We start from the raw sequence: 26,524 nt of genomic DNA on the forward strand, positions 1-26,524 counted from the left end.
TCTAATAGAGGGAGGAGCTAGACTAGTGATTATATCTAATAGAGGGAGGAGCTAGACTAGTGATTATATCTAATGGAAGGAGGAGCTAGACTAGTGATTATATCTAATAGAGGGAGGAGCTAGACTAGTGATTATATCTAATAGAGGGAGGAGCTAGTCTAGTGATTATATCTAATGGAAGGAGGAGCTAGACTAGTGATTATATCTAATAGAGGGAGGAGCTAGACTAGTGATTATATCTAATAGAGGGAGGAGCTAGACTAGTGATTATATCAAATGGAAGGAGGAGATATACTTGTGAATAATTCTGAGGCTTTGAATTTGACTGCACTGATGCATTATTTAGGGAAAAAAACTAAATTGATTTTTCTGTAATGGAAGGTCCTGACTTCTGACATTGCCGCAAGCATCGAGCTAGAACCAGAAGTTCAATATGTGTATGAAATGCATGTAAATGTATGTAAATGTATGTAAATGTAGGTACTGTATCTGATTGTCCATATACTATGATAATGAGTTAATATAGTCCAATAACAATACAGTTTTCAAATGCTTTTTGAGAGATGGGAGAGAAGTCCAGGCATGTAGGTGAACAGAGACAGACTGTGCTAGAGAGGAAATATTCAAGGATATATTCCAGTGGAACGGCATCAGTTTTCTGTCTACTTTATCTCGATTGTCTACAACAGGCTTTGTGGTAACGCCTTCCATGCGCCCTTAAGGGTGCATCTCGTATTGTAATTAAACAAGGGAGGATGCATTGTGTGGTCGTCCAGAAGACCTCATCGGTGCCTAAAGAATGTGTGTGTTGGTAGAATGTCATTTAATATCACTCCGTTATATTATAGACGTTCATCCCCCAATTTCTCTCCCCCTCTGTCCCACCTGTGTGTGTGTGTGTGTGTGTGAGAGAGAGAGAGAGAGAGAGAGAGAGAGAGAGAGAGAGAGATGGCTGAGAGAGGAGGAGAGCTGTGTAGGGGTAAGGAGAGAAAACAGCAAAGGAGATGGAGAGAGAGGAAGATGGAAAGAGAGGGGGAGAGATGGAAAGAGAGTGGGAAAGAAATAGAGGGTGACAAGAGAGAGAGATGGCAATAAAGATGGAGGGAGAGAGATGGAGAGAGAGAAAAGAGAGGAGATGGTGGAGTGCATGTGGGTGGTAGAGGTGTTGATTTGAGTGTGAAAGCTTGCTGACAGAATGCATAATCCTGATCTTCGTCTCCTCCTCCTCTTCCTCGCAGGCCTGCCACCACTCCGCCCGCCCCCTGCCAGCACCAACACCAGCAACATCCTCCTCTCTGTCGCTAATCCGTAGGCCAAGATCAGCCAGAAACACTGATCTAAATATTTAATCTGGCTTCTTTCAAGATAATAAAAACCAGGTCCAAGTGCCACACCTAAGCACTGACAAACACTTTGTTATGCTGACGGTTTACTAGATGAAGTAAGTCCACGCATGCCTAGTTCAACTTTAGATAACAATCAACAGAAAGAAAACACAGAGCTTATTATACATAATTAAATTCATAGAGCTGCATCCTCCTCAGAGTAGCGTAGTTCATATCCATCCATGACGTCAAACACCTTTGGTGGTCAAAGCGATCCCACAGGAGATTTTGCCCATGTAATAAAATACATGGAAATGGGTTCCATGTGTTTCATCATGTCTTTAGCATAGATCTAAAGTTCAGACAACAGACTAGCAGAATGATTGGAACGTCATCACCAGCTAGTGACACCTTGCATAAGGTGTCAGGCTGTCAGTAGCTAACACATAGACCTCCGCTAACATTGTGGCTTAGAGGATTTTACTGCTCAAACCTGGGCCAATGAACGCAGCCACAGGGGAGAACAGCCATCTGAGATCAGCCGGTCGTAGCTGATCGTTCAGCTGATTGTGGTTATTGGTGGAAGCCCAGCTGGGAGGTGTCTCCATCCACAGGCCCGTCTGCGCTATCTCCACGCATCTCCTTCCAGCAAAGCTGTTGTTGATATTTTAAGACACTATTGTCTTCATCAGGAAAAGGAGTGTGTGTGCGTGTGTGTGTGCGTGTGTGTGGGGGGGCTCATGTCGCCTGATGAATGTTTCCTCCTAATCAGCAGATAGCAGCATGGTGGGTGTCATGCACTGCGGCCGCTCGGACGAGGCTACCGGGCTCCTGTCCGGAAGCGTCCAAACCGGCCGTGGCACTATGGCGCATTCTTGGCTGAAGACACGAAGGGAAACCGCTCCCCCGTCAGACGGGCTGTGAGGAGGCTGGGCCTGCTTTCTCAAAGGGGCGTGGCTTATTGCTTCATAGCAAACCCGGAATCAGACTGACAGGGACGAAGGCAAAAAAGGAAAGTGACTCAGCGGGAAGGATGTAGCAGTGCAAGGCAGTGTGATGAGAGAGAGAGAGGGAGGGAGAGAGAGAGAGAGGGAGGGAGAGAGAGAGAGAGAGAGAGAGAGAGAGGAGAGGGAGAGAGGGAGAGAGAGAGAGAGAGAGGGAGAGAGAGAGAGACAGAGGAAGAGAGAGCGACAGCAAGGGGGAGAGAGAGAGAAAGAGAGAGAGAGGGAGAGACAGAGGGAGAGAGAGCAACAGAGAGGGACAGAGAGAGAGAGAGAGAGAGAGAGGGAGCAAGAGAGACAGAGGGAGAGAGAGAGACAGAGGGAGAGAGAGCGACAGAGCGAGGGGGAGAGAGAGAGAAAGAGAGAGAGAGAGAGAGAGAGAGAGAGAGGGAGCAAGAGAGACAGAGGGAGAGAGAGACAGAGGGAGAGAGAGCGACAGAGCAAGGGGGAGAGAGAGATAGAGAGAGAGCAACAGAGAGGGAGTGAGAGAGGCAGAGAGAGAGAGAGAGAGAGAGAAGCGAGCGAAAGACGAGAGATGAGACTCGAATGCTAGCGTTGCGAGCGCAAACTCGCCCACTCTCCTGCCATCCTGCTCTTCCTGACGAGACGAGCAGGGAGAGGAGGCATGAGGGGGCATGAGGAGGCATGAGGGGGCATGAGGAGGCAAGAGGAGGCATGAGGGGGCATGAGGAGGCAAGAGGAGGCATGAGGGGGCACGTTGGGAGGCACTGCGGGGGCGGGTGATGTGCGGCGGTGACACTGGCACACTGAAGAGCTCCCACCGCAAGAACGCAGGACACACAGCACCCACGCAGCCTCCTGTCAGGCGTGTTGTTATTGGCTGAGTTCTCTCTCTCTCTCCGTCTGTCTGTCTGTCTGTCTCTCTCTCTCTCTGTCTCTGTCTCTGCTGTATGTCATTTACCTAGCCTATATATGTAATATATCTATGTAAACAAGGTATGGGGGTGGCTGCATTCATGATGCATTCAGACGCATTAACGTTCTTCAGACCAGAATTATGCCCAGACAGCATGATGGGGAAGTTCCTATTGGTCAGGACCCAGTGAGGCATTGTGGGAATACTGCAGTGGCACGCAGAAACCACCTGGCTGCCTGCAGATACCGCACACCACACCACACTGGTGCAGTGGACACACGAGCCACAGCGAACAACACAACGTGTTTCATCACGCTGGGAGGGGGTAATTGCTTAAGAGGTTTAACAGTTGTAGAAGTGCAGCTCAGACCACCGTAGTGCTACCAGGTTGTCCTGGTCAAATTCCATGATAAACCAATTAGTTTTAAGATGACATAACCCTAATGCTTATTTCAAGATAACACGTTAGTAAGACACTGGTCACTTTGTCTTTAGGTTTGATCTATACGCAAGCCATATAAGAGCTTAACAGTATTAGACCGTAACAGTACGGTCTAAGCACCTACCCAGAATCCTTAGCTGCGTGATAGCACCGTGTAGCCCAAAGAACATCCAGAGCGGTCGTGAGTTGTCGACGCACACCTGCATCCCTGCGTTGGCCCCGTTGTGGCTGAGGACCACCTCCCCGTCCTGGGTCACCAGGAAGCCCAGCACATCTCCGCTCTGGAGCGCCGTGGGCACCCTGCACACCGCCCAGAACTCCTTGCGGTCCACCAGTGCTTCCGGGTTATAGGGCAGGTCGCTGGGGCGCAGCGCCGACGGGTCGCACGACGTGACTCCGTAGGAGAGGGAGCCGGGCCGGGCCGGGCTGGACTTGGTCACTTTGAGGAAGATGGTCTCGCCGCTCCGCAGTGGGCGTTCGGTGAACACCAGGGGGCGCTCCTCGCGGGCGTGCTCGGAGCGGCCCACCGTGTGCTCGTCCACGGCTTTGATGTGGGTGCCGCGGAGCTGGTGGAAGCGCAGGTCACCATCCAGGGTGGGCGGGAGGAAGGAGGACTGCTGGGAGTTCTGGGAGTTCTGGGGGATGGGGTAGGCGGTCGGGGCGGGCGGGAGGCGGAGCCTGGCCTCGTCCTGCTGCAGGTTGAGGTCACAGAGGCTGACGGACAGGCGGGATGCGTCAGCCTCGCGCCGCAAGGAGGAGGAGCCTCTCACCGTGGTGAAGGAGCGGGGGCGGAGACAATCTGGAGGGACAATTTCACTGTCTGTCAATGAAACAAAATAGTAAAGCTGATCACGACACATGACACACCATAATGATAATAATATACATGTTGCTGTATGCAGCTTAGGCTAGTATAGATTATAACTTGTGCATACATGCTGTAAATTGTTATTATATGAAATTCAGCATGGTATAGAAAATGTGCTACATTTTTAACTGCCAGTTATTTGTTTATTTTTGTTTAAAATATTTATTTTATTAAATATTTTTATGATTTCAAACGAGGAAAGCCTGCTGGATGTACACCTGAAAAGACGTTAAACCAACAGCAGAAGCAAGGCATATTAAAAATGGCCAAACGACTGCTCAAATGACCCATCTATTATAACCTTTTAATAGTCGTTATGATTAATCGTTAAGACAACCTTTATTCAGCTTAATTACACAAAATAAAGGTTAATAGGTGTGAAGCTTTAAAACAAGTGAAAGGCCCATTGCAAGTCTTCTGTCCTCTAGTAATAGCGGCATGCTATGACCATGGAGATGCTCCCCTAAATGCAAATACGCAATCCTATTTTAAAACGTTTGTGTAAGTGATCTAATGAATAGATATTTTCCAAAATGGATGCCAGAGAGTATCCCTTTTCACTCTCATCCTTTTTATATCAGTCGCTACTTGGAATGGTGTACTACAGCGCAGTGTAAACTAGCGTAGCGTAGCACGGCTCCAAACATAACACCCCTTCCTTGGCTACTGGAGTCCTAGCATATCATAGCGTAGCGTAGTTACCCAACACACCTCCGGGCACCCGAGTGCCCCGAGGGTGTGACCGGCACGCTGGAGAGTGCGGCACATTTAGCCTTCATCTGCACATTCGGGGCCTTTCGGACACCCGCCGAAAATAACAGCGCTAAATCCAGCCAGCTGCTGTACATGGGCTGGATCCCAATTAGCTCAGGATGTGAAAGAGTGCTGCTGACAGAGACCCTCATCCGCATCAAGCCCTTACCCAGAGGGAGGAGAGAGAGGAGGGTGGCAGGACGCAAATCAGGGCAGCATGGGGACAGAAAAGAGGGAGAGACACAAACGAGGATGAAGGGTAAGGAAGAAAGATGTACATGACAAAATGACAGGTGAAAAAGACATAGAAAGAGATGGATAGAACATGGAAGAGAAAGAGCCTCTCTCCGTTTCTCTTCCTTTCTCTTTCTCACCTTCTTCCTCTCTCTCTCTCTCTCTCTCTCTCTCTCTCTCTCTCTCTCGCTGTATCAGTGGTGACCCAAAAAGGCCATTGGTTTAGCTCTCACCATAGATAAACCCTCTTAGCCTCAATTACTTCTTGAGACAGGGGAGGCGAGATAGGAGAAGAGAGGGAGACAGAAAGAGACAGACAAAGAAGGAGATAGAGGTAGAGGGGGGAAAAGCTAGAGAAATATATAGAATAGAGAGAGGGAGAAAGAAAGAGAGAGAGAACATAGTTCCTAAACTTTTTAATAGGGTTATAGCATAATGACCCAGATATACCCAGTAACAACTCAACACACTGAGACATGAACACTGCTGGACGGGCAGACAGATCTATGCTGCTTGTTAGCGAGGCGTCTGTCGTGTTGGCCTGGTGTCTTCCATTTCCCATGTCATTTATGGACCCTAGGGAGACATCAGCTTGAACCAATCCATCTCCCTTGGTCACAGAAAACTGGCTTAATATTTTAAGCTTCGAAATTCAATCCTTTCCCAGTGATCCACTTGGCAGGCAGCGGCGCTCTCTATCCAAGGCCCAAACTTCCTGCCAGGTGACTCACCTCCGTCACACGAGTGAAGCGGAGGACAGGCCCCTCACGCGCTGATGTACGTCCCTCTGGGGTCTCGCGCCCACCAAGGCCAGCCTCTTCCTGTCTGTCTCCCAGAGGTTAGCATTAGGCGCTAGCTTCCTGTCTGTCTCCCAGAGGTTAGCATTAGCAGCTAGCTTCCTGTCTGTCTCCCAGAGGTTAGCACTAGCCGCTAGCTTCCGTAGACATGAGGACTGCAGGAGTGACTGAACCTTTAAGTGCCTTTTTAAAGAAGTAACCGTAAGGTTGTTATTGTATTAACTGTAAACCTAGACTAATTAGTGAAGCAAGAAGTGCTTCTTAAAGGATTCTTGGGGCTAGCTATTATACTTGAGCATAAACATGACTAGCACTACTAAGTGTATTACAGCCAAAAGTTTATTAGGTGCCTGCAGCATCAATAAATGGAGTGAGAGAGATAACCCTCGGAAAGGGAGTGGGAGAGATAACCCTCGGAAAGGGAATGAGAGAGATATTGCTCAGAAAGAGTGAGAAAGACAAACCCTCAAAAAGGGAGTGAGAGAGATATGCTTAAGCTGATGTCATTTTCTGGCAAAAGCATTTCTGGATCAAAGAAAACAGGAAGTGGAATTCCGCAGAAAGTGAAATTTAATTTGTTTTTGAAGAGGCCACCCACACACACAATCCATTTTTTCCCATCAAATGCTTAGATGAATGAATGCACCTCATAAGCTCTCTCTCTCTCTCTCTCTCTCTCTCTCTCACACACACACACACACACACACTTGTCAAATGCATGGTGTTCCAAAACGAAAAACCACTTCTGTTTTCATTAATCTAATTTTAATCTAAAATTAATCTAACATTAATAATCTTATTCCCTTTTCAAACTGCACTGCAATCGTTTGACTTTTGCAGCTCCCGAAAAAGCACAAGGTGGCTAATTAGCGTGTCGTTATCCTGGCACTTACGCCTCTCTTAGCACCGCCGCTGCGTCATGCTGTGCTAGCTTCGCTAGTCCTCGCGTCCTCTTTGCCATTGGACTGTCCCCTCACTGCCCATGAGGACCCTTTACGATGCCTCCCACATTCGGGGTGATTAAGGGACCCCAGAGATGTCCCAAGCAGAGCAGGGCTGGCTTAAGCACAGCAGCCAACGCCCGTTACAGTACAGCCTGCCTCTCAGTCGGATTAATTGGATTAGTCCGTGCCTGGAGGGACCCACACCGCCTCATCCTTTCTGCGGATGGCCACGGAGAATCCAGTGTGGACGCAGAATGCACAAGATGGTGTGTGTGTGTGTGTGTGTGTGTGTGGTTTGGGGGGCAGTGGTCTGAGGAAGATGTAGGTAGGGAGGGAATGACAGAGGGGATTGGTGTGATGATGAAGTACAGGGTGTTGAGATGAACATGGCTGGTCACACATTAGTGGAAGCTGAACACGCACTGCTGCGTAATTAAAGTGTGGGTAATTAAGCTTATGTGGGTCAGACAACACTTTCTCCCTTCGTCCCTTCCTCCCTCCTGCTTCTTCCCTCGTTCCCTATGTACTTGGACTCAAGAGTCTGTGTCTTTTTGTTCTTCTGAAAGCAGTTCTCAGAAGCTCTAAGCCCTCACACGCACACATTTTATGTTTTTTAACCATTACCACAACGGCCAATACTTACACTCTCAACTACAACGGTCCACATGAATTATACACAGGGCAATGTGGTTACACTGGGGTTTTTTTGCTTTTCTGTCATTTCCTGCCATTTGTTCACTAATACTGTTCCTCGTTCACTAATACTGTTCCTCATTTCCTGCCATTTGTTCACTAATACTGTTCCTCGTTACAGTGAAGCCATCACTCTTTCATCAAAGGTGATATGCCTGACTCGACTAAATAAAACAGCAAACCGAACGTGTAATTTACACCGACGTGTAAATAAACATGAACGAAGACGACTAAAGGGGCTTGGTGCTTCTCAGAGTTGGACCCCAGATGGAGGGAAGGGGTACAGGCTCAGGGCAGAGAAGGGTGCTTACACCAGTACGTGTGTGACCCACGCCAGCTGCTGGCCCTCTAATTATCCCGCACCTGCTCGCCCACCCATCGCCCCATTCCCCTTTGTCCCATTGGCCCCTTTCACGCAAGGCCCGGCGCAGCTGCAAGCTGATTGGCCGAGCCCAGATCTTAATCTGCCCAAGAAAGGGTCTACTTCAAAAAGATGGAGTGTTTTGCTGTTTTCTGAAGCGATATGAATCCGGGCTAAGCAAATGACCGCAGCACCGTGGCTGATGGCTAGCAGCTGCATGCCCAGAATGCAGCCACCTATTTTTAACGCTTTTGTTCTGTTTTTCTTTCTTTCTAAAAAAAAAACAAACAAAACAAAACAAACTTGAGGCTCCTCACCCCCCTCTTTTTCCAGCACCCGACACCAGCACCTGTTGGGCTAAACACAAAAGCATGCGGAAAATAAGCAGATGAGGGCTTTGATAAACAAAAGAAGCGTTTGCTTAAATCACACACAGTTTTGGCCGCCACCGAAAAAATGGCCAAATATGGCTGTGATGAAGCGGCTTCATTCTGCTTCAATTTGCTGGTTTCAGCTAACAGGCTCGCCAAGGTCACGACTCCCTCTCACTCATTATTGGTGTCCCCTTTTCCACATCATTTTTTTCTCTCTTTCTCTAAGCCCTCTTAGTCTCTCTGCCTCTCTCTCTCTCTCGCGCTCTCCTGTCTCACTCTCTTTGGCCTTTTATCCTAACTTCTCAGGACATAATCTCATCATGTAAGAAAAAAAAATACAACAAAATCCAGCCCTGAACACAGAGAGGGAGACCGGGGGAGAGAGGGAGTCTCATATGTGCACATGCACATTCTCTCCGAGGGCAAAGAGGAGACGTTGGGGTGTGTTCAGAAGCCCAGCGAACGCGATGCGTGCATGGAGTGGGTGTGTATGGAACACACAGAGAGACAGAGGGAGAAAAAGAGAGAGAGAGAGAGAGAGAGAAGACTAAGGTTTCAGGAGGGCTTGGATGCTGGCCGGTTGCCACAGCATTGCTTTTAAATCCCTCTGGAAAGAGCAGCAGCCTCCCAGGCGACACATGGTCACGACAATGAGGCCCATCAAATACTCCATAAGTCCTAAAAGCCCCTCCCCTCTTGGGACAGCCAGAAGTCTTGCTCTTCTAACCCCCCCCAACCCCGCCTGAGGTCATCCCCAAAACAGCACGCCGCTCTGGTCGCAAATCATTCGTGGAGCTCCGGCTCCGGACCCGTGATCTCATCATGGAAGGTCTTAAACCAAAGCGTGTACTTTACATCTTCGTCCCCAGCCAATATCGGCCTGGTCCTGACCTCAGGCTTTCTAAGCGAAATGTTCATGGGGCTGGGGTGTGAATTCAATCTTGGCCTGTTGGAACAGGCAATACACGCTGCAGACACTTTTTATTCCAGGGGAGATCGGGCCAGACTTTCGTTTGGGTGCGAGTCAAGGAACCGCCTTCATCGGTAAGATCTTTACTGCCTTATGGATGGGTGTGGTCCAAGGTCGCTCTGGCGCTACACGTCTAATCTGCGGTTCGTGTTTTGATGCGACGACGAGGAGATCCCACGAACAGGGTTCGGTATGTTCCACCTCCCTGAACGCTTAACTAGTATTCTGTAAAACTGATGTTTGTCCCGGCAGTTCAACAAGGCTCTGAAGCGCTTTTGCCTATATATAAGAGCCACGCCTTAATCGCCATTGAAGAGTCCGTGTCTGACCATGTGTGGAAGAGGGAGGAACACGTGGGAGATCTAAGTTTGGGAGAGAAGACTTGAAGGACATTTAACGGCAGGAAAGGACCACAACGGGTCAAGTTGCTTCTTCCCGCCACCTTGAGAGCTCTTCCTGCAACGTCCTGTAAGAATGCCAAGTGTAAGGAGGAAGAGCAGCAGGCTTGACACTCTCCATTTTTTCTTAGCTTTCGCTCTGGAAAACACTGCAGAAGGCATGGTCAAAAAATTCCGTTCAGATGAGTTACCGCATTGTGTGCCATCTGTTCTTCTAATTCCCTAATTCATTTAGGCCTGGAGCAGACAACTTTCCAAACAAATACTATTAGCAATGGTAGCACGTAGACACCTCTGAGACTGGAGACTCCAATGCTAATTTTGCTTGGCCCAGCTCACGAAAATTGTCCATATTTAATGTATTATTGTTGGAAAACACAGCCAGTCTTCTTTTTCTGTTTCATAAATAAAGTCAGGGAAAGAGTGTAGCATAGTGCTAAGGCTTCAATAAAATTCCTTCACTGCAGCTCAGCTTAGCACCACGCAGTATAACAACATTAACCGATCCAGAGAGAGCAAGCAGCTGGGATGTTCTAAAGATGGATCGTCGGGAGCCAGCTTCTCAACGGGGCATGTGTAGAAGTCCATTTCTTCTCAGTTTCTCTCTCAGTTCTGCCAGCTTTATTTGCTAAGCCCCCCATTATCCGTCCAGACTGACATATTAACGGCGGCGTTGTTGAATTACCGTAACTTGGCGCGGCCCGATTCATCTGTAAATCTCGGCTTGTTGCTATTGCGGCCGAAGTTCTCTCTGGCGCTGTTTACCCCGACCATTCTGTCAGGACAACGAACTTACTGAGCAGAGGAAAGTAAACTTGTGGAAATGTTTGCCCCTTACTCACTCTGCCAGACGTCAGGGAAGAGAGCTACAGCGTTAGCCGTGCTGACTAACACCTGAAAGGTACGCTAGCAATGTATGGCAAGCTAATCTTTTAGGTGGCCAGTGAGATGCGCCACAAACTTTAAGCACCAGCTGATATGACATGGGCTTTCAGTTCCACTGTGCTGACAGCAACTACTTAAGTGTATATAGGAAAACTCCACAGTTACACCCAAATAAGCCTCTTATGTATTGAGTAGTGATGCATTTAGGTGTATATAGGACAACTCCACAGATACACCCAAATAAGCCTCTTATGTATTGAGTAGTGATATATTTAAATGTATATAGGACAACTTCACAGCTACACCCAAATAAGCCTCTTAGATAGAGGATAGAAAACAAACCACTGGCTAAATTAAACAGGCGTGCAACACGGACACCTACATGGGTACGCCATTGAGTCATGTCTGCAGAGTGTTTGTAAGCAGGGCGTGCAGGACCACTGGACGTTTAAGGAAAGGACCCACTCTTTAACTGCTCACTTAAAAGCCGGAATCAAACGCTGGCATGATCCGGCAAACTCACAGACACAAGCCTTGTCACAGAGTGCGGATGTTACACTCAGACGCAGCATGTGATTTACATGGACCCCTCCCATGTTTTTATGCTATGCCCAAGAAAATCAAAGCCAACTGCGTACAGCCAGATCTCTCGTGCCCTAGACGTATGAACGCATGCACTGGGGTTGTGCTAAATGTGCTCTTTGTTTTATTTCACACCTAGTATGGGTGATTATGCATTAACACATTTCTTAGCACGCCCTGGTAGCTGAGATAGGTGTCTTTCCACTGTGACCTTCAAACCCAAAACGTTTTTTTAAACACTTTTTTCATGACATATTCCACATTCTCCCACAGAGTTCCTTTGACATTTCTTTTTGTGGGCTAACAAACTTTTTGGCTTGTTTCTCTAAAGTCATAAAGCCACAGGTCATAAAACATTCTCTGAAGTTGTAAAACCACAAACACAGCATCAAGCGTTGAACGATTCAGACATGGGCACTTTTCTCGTTCCTTACACTTTTCGTGCATTGCGTCCGCACATATGTTTGTGGTAGTGTCGGACCGTCTGAACAAACGTCTGTTTGTTGAAACATTTCGTATCTGGTCCTGTGATCCATAATTTGATCTTATTCAAATGTTTTAATATTGTAATTAAAAAGGATTTTGGGTGATGGGACCTGTCCTATACTGGAACCATCACTGATCTTCCCTAGGAACTACACTCTATCCCTCTATCACTCCATCCCTCCATCACAAGCTATTCTTGCTAGCTTTCCCCAGTTTCTGCTTTGAGTTGGGAGTTTGTTGTTTAAACCCCGTCTGACTGAGAGCCTGATTGATATATGGATTGACTGATAGTGTGTGTCTAGCACTGTTTTCCAACATGGTCCTGGGCTGCCAACACATTTGCACATATTAGCATGATTGAGGACTGTACAGGGCAATGGCAACTTGTTTTAAACATAGCTGTGCTGTTTACACTTCAACAGAAGACAATACCTAACCAAGCATTTGAATGCCTTGAGTCAATCATTGTGTTGGTGTATCGCAGTGTGACGGCCACATTTATGCAACAAAATGGCTTTTTTCACACTTTTTCAAACTGCTATCCTGGCTTTGAAGCAGGCAGCACTGTGTGTGGCAAGCATGTACGCTCTGACTGTCTAGTGCACAAAATTACGTATAGTCTAAGCTAAGCTAGGCATTTTGGGGAACCGGCTAATCTGTATATAATCATATCTTTATTAATTCTGCTAAATTGTAAATTATTAACATTAGGGGTTAAAAATTATATGCAATTATTTTAATTATAGTGACCACATTATATAAAGTGTTTTGCATATCACTTTGACGTCTTTTGTTGAATCTGGGTATTGATTTTTAAATCCATTTTCCACCACAGGCACTGACACCCCTTCATCACAGGTCGACAGGCTATGAGAACCTGCGAACTCACACCTGAACGACAATAAAACAAAAAGGGTGGTTACGATGAGCCTTTTAAACAAAGTCCATTAGTGGAAAAACAACAAAATTGACATAACCAGCACTGGCTAGCGTTGACTACAGATCTGCTTGAGAAGATACAAAAGAGCCTCATCCTTTGCGAGTGAGAAATAAGCATTTAACCAAAGAGCATCTTAAAGTGCCTTTAATAAGCAAACGCATGATGCAAAGGACACGTGGCTGCTATACTTGGACTCGGTGCAAAGACTAATCATCAGGATTAAATAGATCTGCGTTCGCTCCAGAATTACTTCAGCCCAGTACGTGCGAGCTCAGCCCTGGCGAATCTGTTGCGCAATGCTCCTCCCAGCCGTGCTCCGCGAACCATGTCCAACCACAACTCCACACTGAAGTTCTCACATCTGAAGTCTCTCAGGGCTGCCCAAACACAGTCCAGTGTTTCTGTGTGTGTGTGTACGCGTTTGTAATTCTGAGTGACAGGGCCATGAAGTAGCCCCAGCCTGGGGTATTTATTAAACAACATTCCTGCTTCTTTGCCTGGCCGTACGCCCTGAGGAATGACTTCATTTCTCTCCCCTTATATTCTTCCACCCAGAACTCCACACTCTATCTGCGCAGTCCAAGAACAGCACGTAGCTAACCCCGCTAAATCAAACGCTAGCGCAAGGGTGACTCTATGGCTGTAACAGTAACACCTTCACTAATCCACACGGGCCCGGGGAAGCTTCTAGAACTTGTTTGTGACTGGCAGTGACTGCTATAAATGGTATAGACCTGAAGTGAAGGCGACACGAACTAACAGGCTTATGAAAGTGCTAGCACTAATGTTAGTGGTTACCCAGGCAGATTTACAAAGTACTGTGAATGTTTTTCTTTGCCAGAGTTTCATGAGAGATCAGTCCTCAATGTGTCAAATAAAGCTAATAGAAATAAAAGAAATGTAAATGATTTATAAAAGTCGCCCATTTCAAAACACATAAAGTGGTTCTAGGGTGAAGGAAACAGTGTATCGGTTACACTTTGATCCTTGAAAATCTTGACCTTGAAAATCTTTTTGGGATTCGTCATCGTTGCGTTCTTTGCGCTATTGGAGTTTGAGATTCCAATCACAATGGTCGGGTTTGATGGAGGCTGCCTTTCGAGTGTCTGCACACTTTCATTTCCCAGATTTATTGCTGCGATAATTTAGTAAGAGGAGCTGCATGGTGATGGCAATAATGATTTAATGTAGAGTGATTTACTGAGAGGGTCGTGCTGTTCGCATCAGTGCAAATTTACAATCGGAGTTCCGTCCCCACGGCAACTGCACCGCTTTCTTCACACAAAGTCACACATTAAGACTTATAACATTTTCGCACTTGTCCTGCCTACTGCCAACCGCACCTAGAACCGATTCTGGACTGGGGTCTGGGGGAAGGGCTCATTACTTCCATCGTCTGTCTTCAGTAAATCCAGAAGTGGGCAGCTGTAGTCCCTTAATCTAGCAGGACCTGCACACATCATCTCATCCTCCTGCAGCGGCTCAGGCTGGTGTGTCTCCAGGATTAGGTGTAAAATCCTTCTTCTAGCCCTCAGATCTCCTCCTCGTTCCTCCAAGCTCGTTCATGCAGACTGCCCCCCCCCGTTCTCCTTCTTCCTCCGGCGCTGGAGTTCGTATAGGGAGTTTTTCCTCGCCACTGTCGTCTTTGGCTTGCTCATTAGGGATCTGGACCCATACGATTGTAAAGCTGCTTTGTGACAACGTGTGTTGTGAAAAGCGCTATATAAATTTGACTTTGACTTTTGACTTTGACTATTGTTGGTGGGGGGGGGGGGGGGGGGGGCAGATCCTTCAATGCTTCTGCCACAACCTCCCCTCAACTGTTTTTCTTTGGCTTCCATAAAAAAAAAAAAACCTGAAAACTGACCCCCCCCCAAATATAATGTCCCTGTGTTTCTGCAAGACACTATAAAAATGACTGTGAATCAGTTCACAACCTGGATTGAGATCAGCGCTTCTTGCATGGCACTGCACCGCGAGACTCAGAAAGGCGAGAGGAAGCAGTCACATCACAGTATGATGTAATCCTCACATGCAGCGCTGGGGACACAGAGCTCGCACACATGCGGCGCACCACACCAGAGTTCGCTCGAAGGGAAATCCAGACCACAGATTTTAGGAGGACCAGAGGTCGGTTCACCGTACCATTCCTGGACCATGGACCGTTCACGCTTGAGCAGATATATCAACCTCATAGAACATGTGGTCCTGGACCCAGAAAACAAACTCTAGTGTGTAAAGACCCTTAGACAAAGGTGGTGTAACTATTGTTTTTAGCTGGAGATCTCAACATGGACTGTTAAAAGCTCATATACTTCTCCAGGTGGACAGACTGAGAAAATGCCAAGTGAAAGTGTCTCCTGAATAGCACTTGTACGTGTCTGTGCTGGGGCGTTTTTTGCACAGACTAGGCCTACAACATAAAAAAGGTTGATGCTTCTGATAAGAGTCCTTAGGGCCAAAAGCAATGTGGAAAATTACAAGGAAATGTAGTTATCAGTACACAACAACATCCAGGTGGAAACCATTGCAACTCAAAATCCATAATAAAGACCACAATTTAGACCTTTTCTGTGCCACAAAAAGGCAAAATTCGGTACACGTAATTACAACGTACGTCATGCATATCGCCATATATGTACCTTTCAAACAATCTGCACATGTGGCTACGTTAGCGGGCGTGTTGTCAGTGTGAACTCAAGAGAACATTGCGGTGACACCGCGGGACAAGCCGTCAGCACCGTGTACGGCGTCCCTCCGCGCGGGCGATACAGCGCCAAGCTACCTTCCCATCCGGCCCTGACCACGCGCACGGGGCCGAATCCACTTTGATCTATCCAGGCCTGGCGTTCAGCACTTCAGGGGCAGTGGGAGTGTTCTGTTGACTTAGTACCACAGGACATCTGCCCCTTTATGGGCTGTGAGAGACGGAGGAAGTGGTGCTTTAGAGTTAGAGAAAGAGGATGGCTGCAGGGGCGGCCACACACACACACACACACACACACACACACATACACACTCACACACACACTCACACACACACACACACACACACACACACACACACACACACACACACTCGCAGGCAGTAGGGTGATGAGGAATATGGAGTCGGTGGTGTATGTCGGTGCCACGACTTAGGAGATGGAGAGGCCTTAGATAACACTACACACACACACACACACACACATACACACAACAAGAAAAACATCACATACAATCGACAGATAGCAGGAACCGAGGTTGCTGTCAATTGGCACAGTGCACAATTAGGATAGATGGGGTTATCTGGAGAGCATGTGGCCTGCTTCTATATTTATGCCTGAAGGATGACGGCATTAAGGCCGTATGTGCGTGTGGGCGTGTGTGTGTGAGTGTGTGTGTGTGTGTGTGGAGCTTCACACCCACCGTCACATCAAAGCTTAGTCTATGGTATGCTCTGCTAACATCTTCTATGCGTGCCAGTGTACTTACACACCCCAGCCTGGTTGCTGTTAACACAATGACCCAACACTGAAAAGGCACGGACTCTTTTTCACACAGTCACACACTTCTGATATTCCTAGAACCATGAAACCACTATCACACACCACTCGCTCATACTGGGAGGTTCTTCGTCACAGGCTGAGAGCTTTTGCGCGGTTTGCATGTCAAGAACAGCGAGTGCTCACTGGGAAACTCCAGAACTCTAGAGATGAGGCACCGCCCACCCCAAACGCAACCCATTTAACCTGTCACTTAAATACCAGGTTCGTTGGGTGTGTTTGAGAAGGTAGATCGTCCCTGGCGCCCACACACACACACACACACTCACCGAGCAGCTGCACTCCTCGCGTAAGGCCGTAGACGTCGATGAGGGCCCAGAGGGGCTCGCCCGTGCGCACTCCGCTGAAGAACAGCATGGGGCTGGAGTCGTTGATGCGGTAGAAGACCCGGCCCTTCTTGTCCACCCAGAAGGCCACCAGGTTGCCCTCGTTGGCGAACTCCTCGGGCAGCGCCTTGGCCCAGAAGCCGCTCTGAGACACCAGGTCGGGGCAGGCGTACTTGGGCAGGCTGTCGGGGTCGATGCGGGACGGGTCCCTGCAGGCAAAGCCCAGGCGGAGGGCCCCGCTCCAGCAGCTCTGCTTCTTGGTGATCTGCGGGGCGGAGGGCGGGAAAACACTCGTGACCATCCCACCGAAAGCAGCGCACGGAGGTCGACGGGACGCAGGGGAAGTCTCCACGTCCACTTCTTGTTTACGCATTCCAACTCCCTACTTTTCCCTGATACAATCCCACATTCACACAATGAACATGAAAGTATACCAGATTCCATTCCGTCAAGAACCATCATGTTCCAACTGTTGACCTTTGTACACACCACCACCCATCATAAAACATTATAAGTAGGTTATAAACACTAATAGTGCACACTGTCGGCATCAAATTTGAATTTAAAGGAAAATGCTGCCCAGCTATTGTTGAATGCAAGCAAGCATAGAACAGTTAGCATTATAGATCCATGTATTCCAGCTCATTCTCCCACTAGCTTAGCATTTGGTGTTTAAGGCATGTAAGTATTTTGGGATGGAGTATTCCTTTAAAGGGCAGCCCAGAGCGTAGTCTGGAGGAGAGTGAAGCATGCTGTGTTTAGAGAAGCAGGGCTCTGTTTTATTTGAGGTACAGTAACCGCTGGCCCAGCCGCGGGGATAAATACTACAAACATGTCAAGAACATGATGACTTACACCACGGCGATCTGGTCTTTTGGAGAATCTCTGGATTTCAAAACTGCAGCAATGTGTGTGTGTGTGTGTGTGTGTGTGTGTGTGTGGTTTGATTCATGTATATGTGTTAAGAACATTAGTGCAGGATCCTTTCGTAGTAATTAGTGAGAGGGTGTAGTACAGTGAGTGTTTGGCACAGCCTGCAGTGTTTAGACCTCTCTCACTCTCTCTCTCTCCCCCTCTCCCTCTCTCACTCCCTCCTTCTCTCTCTCTCTCTGTCTGTTGACTTGCTTGCCTCTGATGTGGAAACTTAACGATGACGTGACAATAAAGCATGACTGAGAAGAAAAGGGCAAGAGTCTGTAGGACTCACCTGCACAACCTCACAAACCAGGCTGCGTTTGTCTGTACGGAGGTGGGGAGAGGGGGGGCATGCGTGCAAGAGTGTGTGTGTGTGTGTGTGTGTGTGTAGAGATGGAAGAGAGACAGAGTGGGTATGGGTACCCATGCTTAAATAGGAGCAAAAGGAAGTATAAGACACTGCTAAGCAGAAGGAGTTATTTGTGAACAGGTCTGGATCTGTGTGTGGGTGTTTTGCAGGGCTGCAGATAAGGGATGTGCTCACTGATACAGAGAATTCGTGCCTTCACCACGCCGACAAGTAGCTCATGCATATTCCTCCTGGGCTTTGTTTCTCTGTGGGCTGTTTATGCAGCATATGCAGGAAACCATCAGCTGGGCTGATTAATGCTGGGAATTGAGTTGAAGACTGCGCCATTTCCCCAATGTCCCCCCGCCCCCGCGTTCCCCTCCGCCCCCTGACCTCTCACCTTAAGGCGGACCTGCTCGTAGAGGGCGATGGGCCGGTTGCTGAAGGTGATGGCGTTGCAGAAGCTGGCCTGCCTCTTGACGGCCCTCTGTGCCACGTCCATGATGATCTGCGAGCCCTTGGCGCTCGGGTGGAAGAGCAGAGGGCTGACGGGGTGACCCACGCACGGCTGCAGGGGCAAGCAGCGCTTGGGCTTGTGGTGGCACCGGTGAGTGGAGGAGGGGAAGGGCCCGCCCAGAGAGTCTGTCAGAGGGGTTGAGACAGGGGGAGAGATGGGGTCATGCGTGCGGTTCTGCACGTAGGAGCCCATATTTTCACCAACACGGATACGTCACACCCGTAGACCGCGTCTGTAAAAAGCACGTGTAGTTTTCACAGTGTCATTGTGTATGGTAATTTGACTGTAACCAATTGCTTTGGCGATACTGAATGAAAATCAGTCGTGCCAGTAAACTGAGAGAGAAAGAGAAAGAATATATGTTGCACTGTTCACAAATTACCATGGCACTATTATATATATACCCTGGGGAGGGCACTATTAACCCTGGGGAGGGAGAGACTCCCTGTGCCCAAACGCCAAATATGAAGCCACCTCTGGCATCTCTGACTTGTAATAATAGCATCTTCAGGGGGAAGTCGTTTGGCATGGCCGGCACTGTACAAATTTCTACTGAAATCATAAAGAGTTCCCTTTCAACCCTTAATTAGCAACACAGCACTCAAACACAGCTCTGTTCATGAGTTCATGACTTCCTCTCCAGAAATACACTTCAGGACATCCGGTTTTAAACAGATGCCATAACTGAACAAAACAAAAAAACAACCCACTGCATTCATGCAGTCTTTCTTTATTATGTACATAGGACAAGCTTATGTGCATTGATACTATGATAGATGAAACTAATGAAGAAATCTCTGCTTCGACCAAGCTCAAACAATCCTCCTTCACTTAGAAGTAAATGAACCAAACAGCACTGGTTTCTGACTAGTACATTCTAACTGGCTCCCTTTATAAGGCACTGTAAAATGAACCAGGTTTGTTCACAGGGCAGAATGAGCTATGACTTAACCCAAGCCAAGCACTGCGGGAATTCTCTCTTAGATTAAAGCAGTTTTTACTGTTCCAGATAAAATGTGATTTTAGTAATCACATAATATATAATCATACAGGCTTCATATCAGAGTTGTGCTTAACCCAAACCCATTCTAAAGCAAGCACATTCCAAAATCTGAATTAGTGCTTTTTAGCTTGTCTGAACACTGCCATGCTGTGTCATTTCATCAAGTGAAATGAAGACACCGCAAAGAGATTAAAATTGAGTTTTTGGTGTTATTAAACAGCTTGAAATCGAAACCTCTTGTTTCTTAATTCTGGACACTATCCCATGTCAGTAATGCCATGAAGACACACACCACTTTCCACTATACTGTGTTTCATGCTATGGTATTTGGACAAGACAGAAGTGGTCCAAAGGTTTATAATGAATCTTATAATCCATGTTTTAATGCACGTTATTCATCATACATGTGTTTATTCATGTTATCACCATATTTTAGGCAACTCCAGTAGTGGGAAACTACTACATTTCACCAGTTGGATCTTTTCTATCAATAGACATTGTGAACTCCCCATGCAGCACCAATAGACGGCCCATTTTATCTTTTACTCCATTTAGCAAGGTTTGTCAAGTTGCCATGGCAATGCTATCAGCCTGCACCGCTAGGTTCCGGCGAGCTTTGCCATTATGTGTGCCGGCCTGTGAATGGCTGGGTGGCCGTGGCAACACTTCCTGGTCCGCCCCGATAAGGCGACACTGCGTTCCCGGGTGAGTGACTGACAGTTTAACGGACATGAACCCTGTTTGTCTCTGCCTGGCAACTGCTTGTGTAGCTGCTTTCGTTGAAATGTTAATGCGCTCTCTGTCTGTGTGTTAGAGGGTGTGTGTGTGTATGTGTGTATACTTATTCACTGTGTGTGAAGATGATAGTGAACGGATATGCCTATTCAAATATTTCATTATGTGAAGAGTGTGTATGTTTGCTTATATTTCTGACCCTATGATTGTCCACGAAGGGCCTGAGTGTATATTAATAAATCTATATGTGATTGTGTATAAGTGTGTTTAGATAAGTGTGTGTGTGTGTGTGTGTGTATGTGTGTGTGTGTGTGTGTGTAAAGCCAGCCTGACTCTGCAACTTCAGTAGTCTTATACGTTTGTTGCATGTCAGTGTATGAGATTCTGCAAATCTTGGCCAAATTCCATGTTATGACTTCCCTTGTATTGAAAGTCTAGACTAGACAATATAGCCTTTCTGACAATAATACCACAATGCACGAAAATTACAATATTGTGCTTTGGTCACAGTATGCAACATGTTTTTGCCAAGAGGAGATATCAAATAATCATTTTCTATGCTGCCACAATGTCACAATGTCCCTGGCTCTTCATTTGTGTTCATTTGTGCTGTCCTGCAATTGACGTCGGTGTGTAGGTTTGTGTAATTCCACGCATCTCCCTATTGGTTGTTGTTAGATGTGTCATAGAAGTCACAATTTTTCTGGAGCAAAATTTCAGACACTGTCAGGAAACATGTTACTCAATCAAAGACCAAAGATCTGAACTCACCACTTAAGCAAACTGTCTTTGTCTGGGTGACAGTATAATTGTCAAGATAATCTGCTTCGCTGTGATTGTGGATGTTTATGTAAGTGGTTGTACGTGTGAGTGTGTGTGTGTGTGTGTGTGTGTGTGTGTGTGTGTGTGTGCATCACTGAGCGTTAGGGCTACGGTTGTCCTGGAGGGAGCAGAGCTTTAGCAGCTTTAGCAGGATCTCGTGTTCCTTAGCAACGCTGCACCAACGATAACACATCCTACTGAGCTGATCTGAGACCAGCCTTGCTGGCTTCCTTGTAACTGATAAGGTTCAGAGGTGGCTAGACAGCTCACCCTGGGCCAGTGCAAATGGTCTCCTGCTCAGACAAAACAGTATTTTTGAGGCCAGAGATGTAGAATGCATTTAATGGGTCTAAATGTATCCTATGGTAAGATACAGTTCATTTGTGGGTCTAAATGTACCCTGTGGTAAGATACAGTGCATTTGTGGGTTTAAATGTACCCTGTGGTAAGATACAGTGCATTTGTGGGTTTAAATGTACCCTGTGGTAAGATACAGTGCATTTGTGGGTCTAAATGTGGCCTACCCTGTGGTAAGATACAGAGCATTTGTGGGTCTAAAATGTACCCTATGGTAAGATACAGTGCATAACTGGGTTTAATATGTACCCTATGGTAAGATACAGTGCATAAGTGGGTCTAATATGTACCCTATGGTAAGATACAGTGCATAGGCCTAAGTACATATATAGATGTAATCACATATCAAGCATTTATGACCTACATTAAAATGGGGGTCAGTGGTAAAGTGAGCTACACATTTCACACTTTCCTGAGAGTGAACCCATAGAGCACAAACCGCAAAAAGCTTATTACCACTTCCCTGTCATAAAGCACAATATTAGGTGTTGTGCACTCTCACAAACGCACAGGCACATTCTCCGAGTGTGTGACATGACATAAGCCATCACGCATCAGAGGAAGACGCTTCTTTGCTAGAGATGAATCATAATGCTGCTATTTCTATGGCAACCTTATTCGTTCGCCAGGCAACTATTGCACTGCTGAACAATCTTACATAAGAGCACACAGGTCTGTAGTACATTTGGATCATACAACATAACAAAACAACATTTCTTTTCACCAGTGATAATGAATAATCTTCGTGTCATCGTGTGAAAAGAAAGCCCGTCTGTCTGCCTTTGAGAGTGAGAGATGGAGATAGGTGGAAATAGATAGATATAGATATAAAGAAAGAGAGAGAGAGAGAGAGAGAGAGAGAGAGAGAGATTCAATTTGCCACCTACACTATGCCAGCGCATGGGTCAGAACATACATATATAGGCTAACCATCTTATTTTCACATCATTAAAGCAGCAGATAAATTTACATTAGTCAAACTCCCAGACCACTCGGGCTAAACTATTAGATTAGAGTTTCGGGGAAGATAACTGGGACAAATTATTCAATTAAGGCGTGAAATGAACACGAAATCTATTTTAATGTAATCTAAGATTCCATGTTGCAGTTTTAACTACATTTATTACGGTTCTCAAGACTATCTTTGGTCAGTATTAATTCAAACGGAAAACAAGGAATTCAACTAATCCAATAAATGTGTGCAATTAGTATATACCAGCTGGGTAACTGCCTACCTTGAAACATCCAAACTACTCATTAACTAACCGCAGAGCAAGTGAAAATCATCACGTAAAACGGTCGCAAAGGAGGCATCTCAGCGTATCTGCACACACAGCGCTAGACTCGCTACGGCCTGAAGCGAGTGGGGGTTTAAAGGCCATAGCTAACCATACTCAGTCTACAGACAAACGGTGCCCTATTCGGTTATATCAACTCTTAACTATCCCAAAATGGATATATATATATATATCTTTGAAGATTCGTTTGTAGCTTCTTCTGCGGATCGAGGCGGTCTGAGGCCTCATAGTCGTATGACAAATACAAGCAGCGGGCTGAAGAAATGCTTCCAGTTTCTGTACATCATGGTTTGAACTTAGTTAGCTAGATTTGAAGGGGTTCAGGCAAATAAAAAAATTATACATTTTTTCACAAGCTAGCTAACCAGTTTACATGTTAGCAGTTGTTTACATGTCCTCGGGGGCCGAGGAAGACATGGTGAGTTTAATGTAAAACAATGACTGTTGTAGGAGGTTCAATAGTCTGTTTATCAGTGATGAGCTTACACACTTCAGTCTTACATACTTTAGTCTTACACACTTCAGTCTTACACACTTTAGTCTTACACACTTCAGTCCACAGTCCTAACACGGGCCAGCAGCGTGTGTCTGACTGAAAGTAACATCTCTGGGCGAAGCCTTATCCTTTCAAGTTGTGTCTGAACCTGTATTTTTTGTATCTTGTTTCTTGGTTGCTTTGAACTTCTTGCCTGTTTTTCTGGTTTATGGTTTGTTTGTCCTTCTACGTTTTGGGCTCTCTGGTTTTGACTTTGTTCGTGACTGTGATATTAAAAGTTGGATCCTTGCCTTTCCCCCCTTTGTTACATAAACGAGCGTTTTATAGCGTGAGCTTACCGTTTTAACACACGGTTTCAAACAGAATGAACTTAACGAGACTGAAGGTTGCACTGTGTGGTTGTGAGCACGGTGTGCTCGACTGGCTAGATGACATTTATGAACGCACCAGATGCTGATTAAAGCTGAAACGTGATCGCTCGTCTTCCTAAAGCACCGCAAAAGGTCAAAGATGTCATGTTGTGTGTAAACACACCACTCCACATATGCTACCCCACAAACATGCCCACTCAGAAATAGCTGCCACCAACCCCGCAGTCCCGTTTCCACAACAGAATACGGGAAGATGGGGGGGGGGGGGGGGGGGGGGGGTCCGAATCTGCAAGTCGTTTAATCGATTAGTCGAGTTGTCGTGGTAACGCTATCAACTCACGTGGGTCGTTTTTCGGCGAGCGTTGCTGTTCAATGCCAAACTTGTTTGAATGATTTTTTTGAAGCCACTTGTATGAAACGCGACAGCAAACGAATGTATCTTGTACACTAAATGGTAGCCAGGAATGTGCAGTTGTAATTATAAATTCAGTCAGATTATTATTTTTTTATTAAATTGCGTGCGCACATAATCGTTCAGGGACAGGTTGTCTTGCGCGTGCAAGAAAATAGATCACCTAAAAGTTCTACATACACGACAGTTAGGCTGATATGCAAATAGTTTCTCCTAACAGCTGTACTGGTTGGCTATGCAAATATCTCCACAGGAAATATGATCTGACTTGCTGGGAATATTTTCTGTCCATCTTCAAAGTCAGAACGGACTATAATGAAAATACACAGCCAATCAGTGAACAATTACCAAATTAAGCATGTGACACTTTCGAGTTAAACCATGTACTGTAGTTAATCACAGTACGTGACAAGACAGAATGCATCTAGTTATAACTTTGTAGGCATTGTTGCTGATCTGGGAACAGATGCCTGTACCCAAATTGTAAAGCAAATTTGTCTCACATAATCTGATCGCATGCTAAATTAGACAAAGAGAGGTAATGAAAATACATCCCTGTAACTAGTCACCCATGTGGTTAGTTGTTACCATGGTGAATGCCATGGTTCCTGTCACTAGCAAAGACGAAGCAGTGTACAAACATGCTTCTGGGTGCTCCACCTGCCCTAGGAAACTATACAAAGCACAGCATAATGCAAATCTAGCCACACACACACACGCACGCACGCACGCACGCACGCACGCGCACGCACGCACGCACACACACACACACACACACACACACACACACACACACACACACACACACACACACACACACACACACACACACACACACACTTACTTCGCGGGGGGGATTGACTTAGTACAGTGACAGACTTAGCGTCAACACAAATCAGTGTCAGTGTGAAGCTAGTGTCGTGACCAGGAGGGCATGTTTTGCTTGTTTATTTCTTCGTCAGCATATAAACCTTAAAATGTCACAGAGCAAGATGTTTTCGAAAGTACACCAATATGTTAAATTGTAGGTATTCAACAATAATAAAAAGCAGTTGTGAGATTCTTGCAATGTTAATGTAATATATTTATATGTATGTATATATTTATAAGAATACTTACTTTCAAAGTTCCAAGTTTACTTTATTATCCTGTCATCAAGTGTGTATGACTGTAGCAAATGCAGTCATTGGTCATAAACAGGCTTTAGCTTTTGATTGTACTGTTAATACAGTTAATGACCTAGCATGTGTGTGTGTGTGTGTGTGTGTGTGTGTGTGTGTGTGTGTGTGTGTGTGTGTGTGTGTGTGTGTGTGTGTGTGTGTGTGTGTGTGTGTGCGTGCGTGCGTGTGTGTGTGTGACAGCTGCTCCAGCAGACAATAACCTGAAGGGCAGAGGCACTGAGATAAAAACCAAGCTGTCGAGAATGCACACAATCCTTCAGTAGTTCTAGCTGGATGTCGTGATGTCATAGACAGACACTGTTATGTCATAACCATGAATTACCATGGAGGCCAGATCTGATGTGCACATCACGGGCCTTAAGAGAAGGCCTGTTCTACTGTATGTTAAAGACTTAAACAATAGAAAATGTGCAATGGACACGTGCATAATTAGTTCACTAAGAATTTAATGTAAAGATTTATGTAATGAACACCTCTGCTATTTTGGAACCCAATATATGGCAGAGAGAAGTCTAGTACTATTTCTGAGTTGTTCACAAAATGATTAGTACAGGACAGCTGGTCATGGGTCGGTAAACATTAGAGCTCCTGTAAAAGAGCACTGTTACTGTTGAGAAAACAGTCCTTGTGTTGTGCATTAGATGCTAAAAACTATAATGTGGTTTTCTATACGTGATCAACAGGTTTGATGAATTGAGAGACACTGAAAGAGCTATTAATCTAATGCTAAGAGGGACAGACTTAATTTAGATCTCCTCATCATGTAATAATTATCATGAAATGCAACACAAGTTGTTAGGGTATCGAATGCACCGAGTCAAACTGGCAACCCATACCGCATCTGGCAACCTGGCTAAGATTATACAGAATGATGTTAATTGTGTTATACAAGGGTCCTATATAGAGATATTTGTTGGAAGTTGCATCTCTTTTGTCTTACTAATCTATGAGGAATTTAACACAGTGTACAATTTATACAATGCACAATATGTCTAGGGTTGAATCCCAGCTTTGCTACATGCCACCCCTGAAAATGTAATGAGATTCATGGTGAAATGGAGTTAAAATGTTCTCCTTTAAGTATATTGAGGCGCTTGACAAGCTGGGATGTTATCGATTCAAAAACGGATGGTAGCTTTATGTACTTCACCAAATGTATATTCAAAAGAGAACCACTCGTAGATATTTGAATACTGGGAAACATATTGGGGAAAGTACTACAAAACCCATAACAGTCATGCTGTTACTCATCACTTGAGCACTTTCA

General features: G+C 46.0%; 1 protein-coding gene across 3 annotated transcripts in view; it reads right to left on the bottom strand.

Moving 5' to 3' along the window:
- neurl1aa (neuralized E3 ubiquitin protein ligase 1Aa) overlaps nucleotides 1–26,524 on the bottom strand; it is a 34,495-nt gene that overhangs the window by 5,533 nt on the left and 2,438 nt on the right. Inside the window, exons 2-4 of one of the 3 annotated variants that reach the window (XM_076982628.1) lie at nucleotides 18,466–18,707; nucleotides 16,745–17,066; nucleotides 3,770–4,465 (exon numbers count right to left, since the gene is read on the bottom strand). In XM_076982628.1, the coding sequence (XP_076838743.1) occupies nucleotides 3,770–4,465; nucleotides 16,745–17,066; nucleotides 18,466–18,707 (1,260 nt within the window). Of the gene's footprint in view, nucleotides 1–3,769; nucleotides 4,466–16,744; nucleotides 17,067–18,465; nucleotides 18,815–26,524 lie in introns of all 3 variants that reach the window. The other 2 variants (XM_076982627.1, XM_076982626.1) reach the window with 2 other exon arrangements.

The sequence above is a fragment of the Brachyhypopomus gauderio genome, chromosome 20, assembly GCF_052324685.1.
Source record: "Brachyhypopomus gauderio isolate BG-103 chromosome 20, BGAUD_0.2, whole genome shotgun sequence".
Lineage (NCBI taxonomy): Eukaryota > Metazoa > Chordata > Actinopteri > Gymnotiformes > Hypopomidae > Brachyhypopomus > Brachyhypopomus gauderio.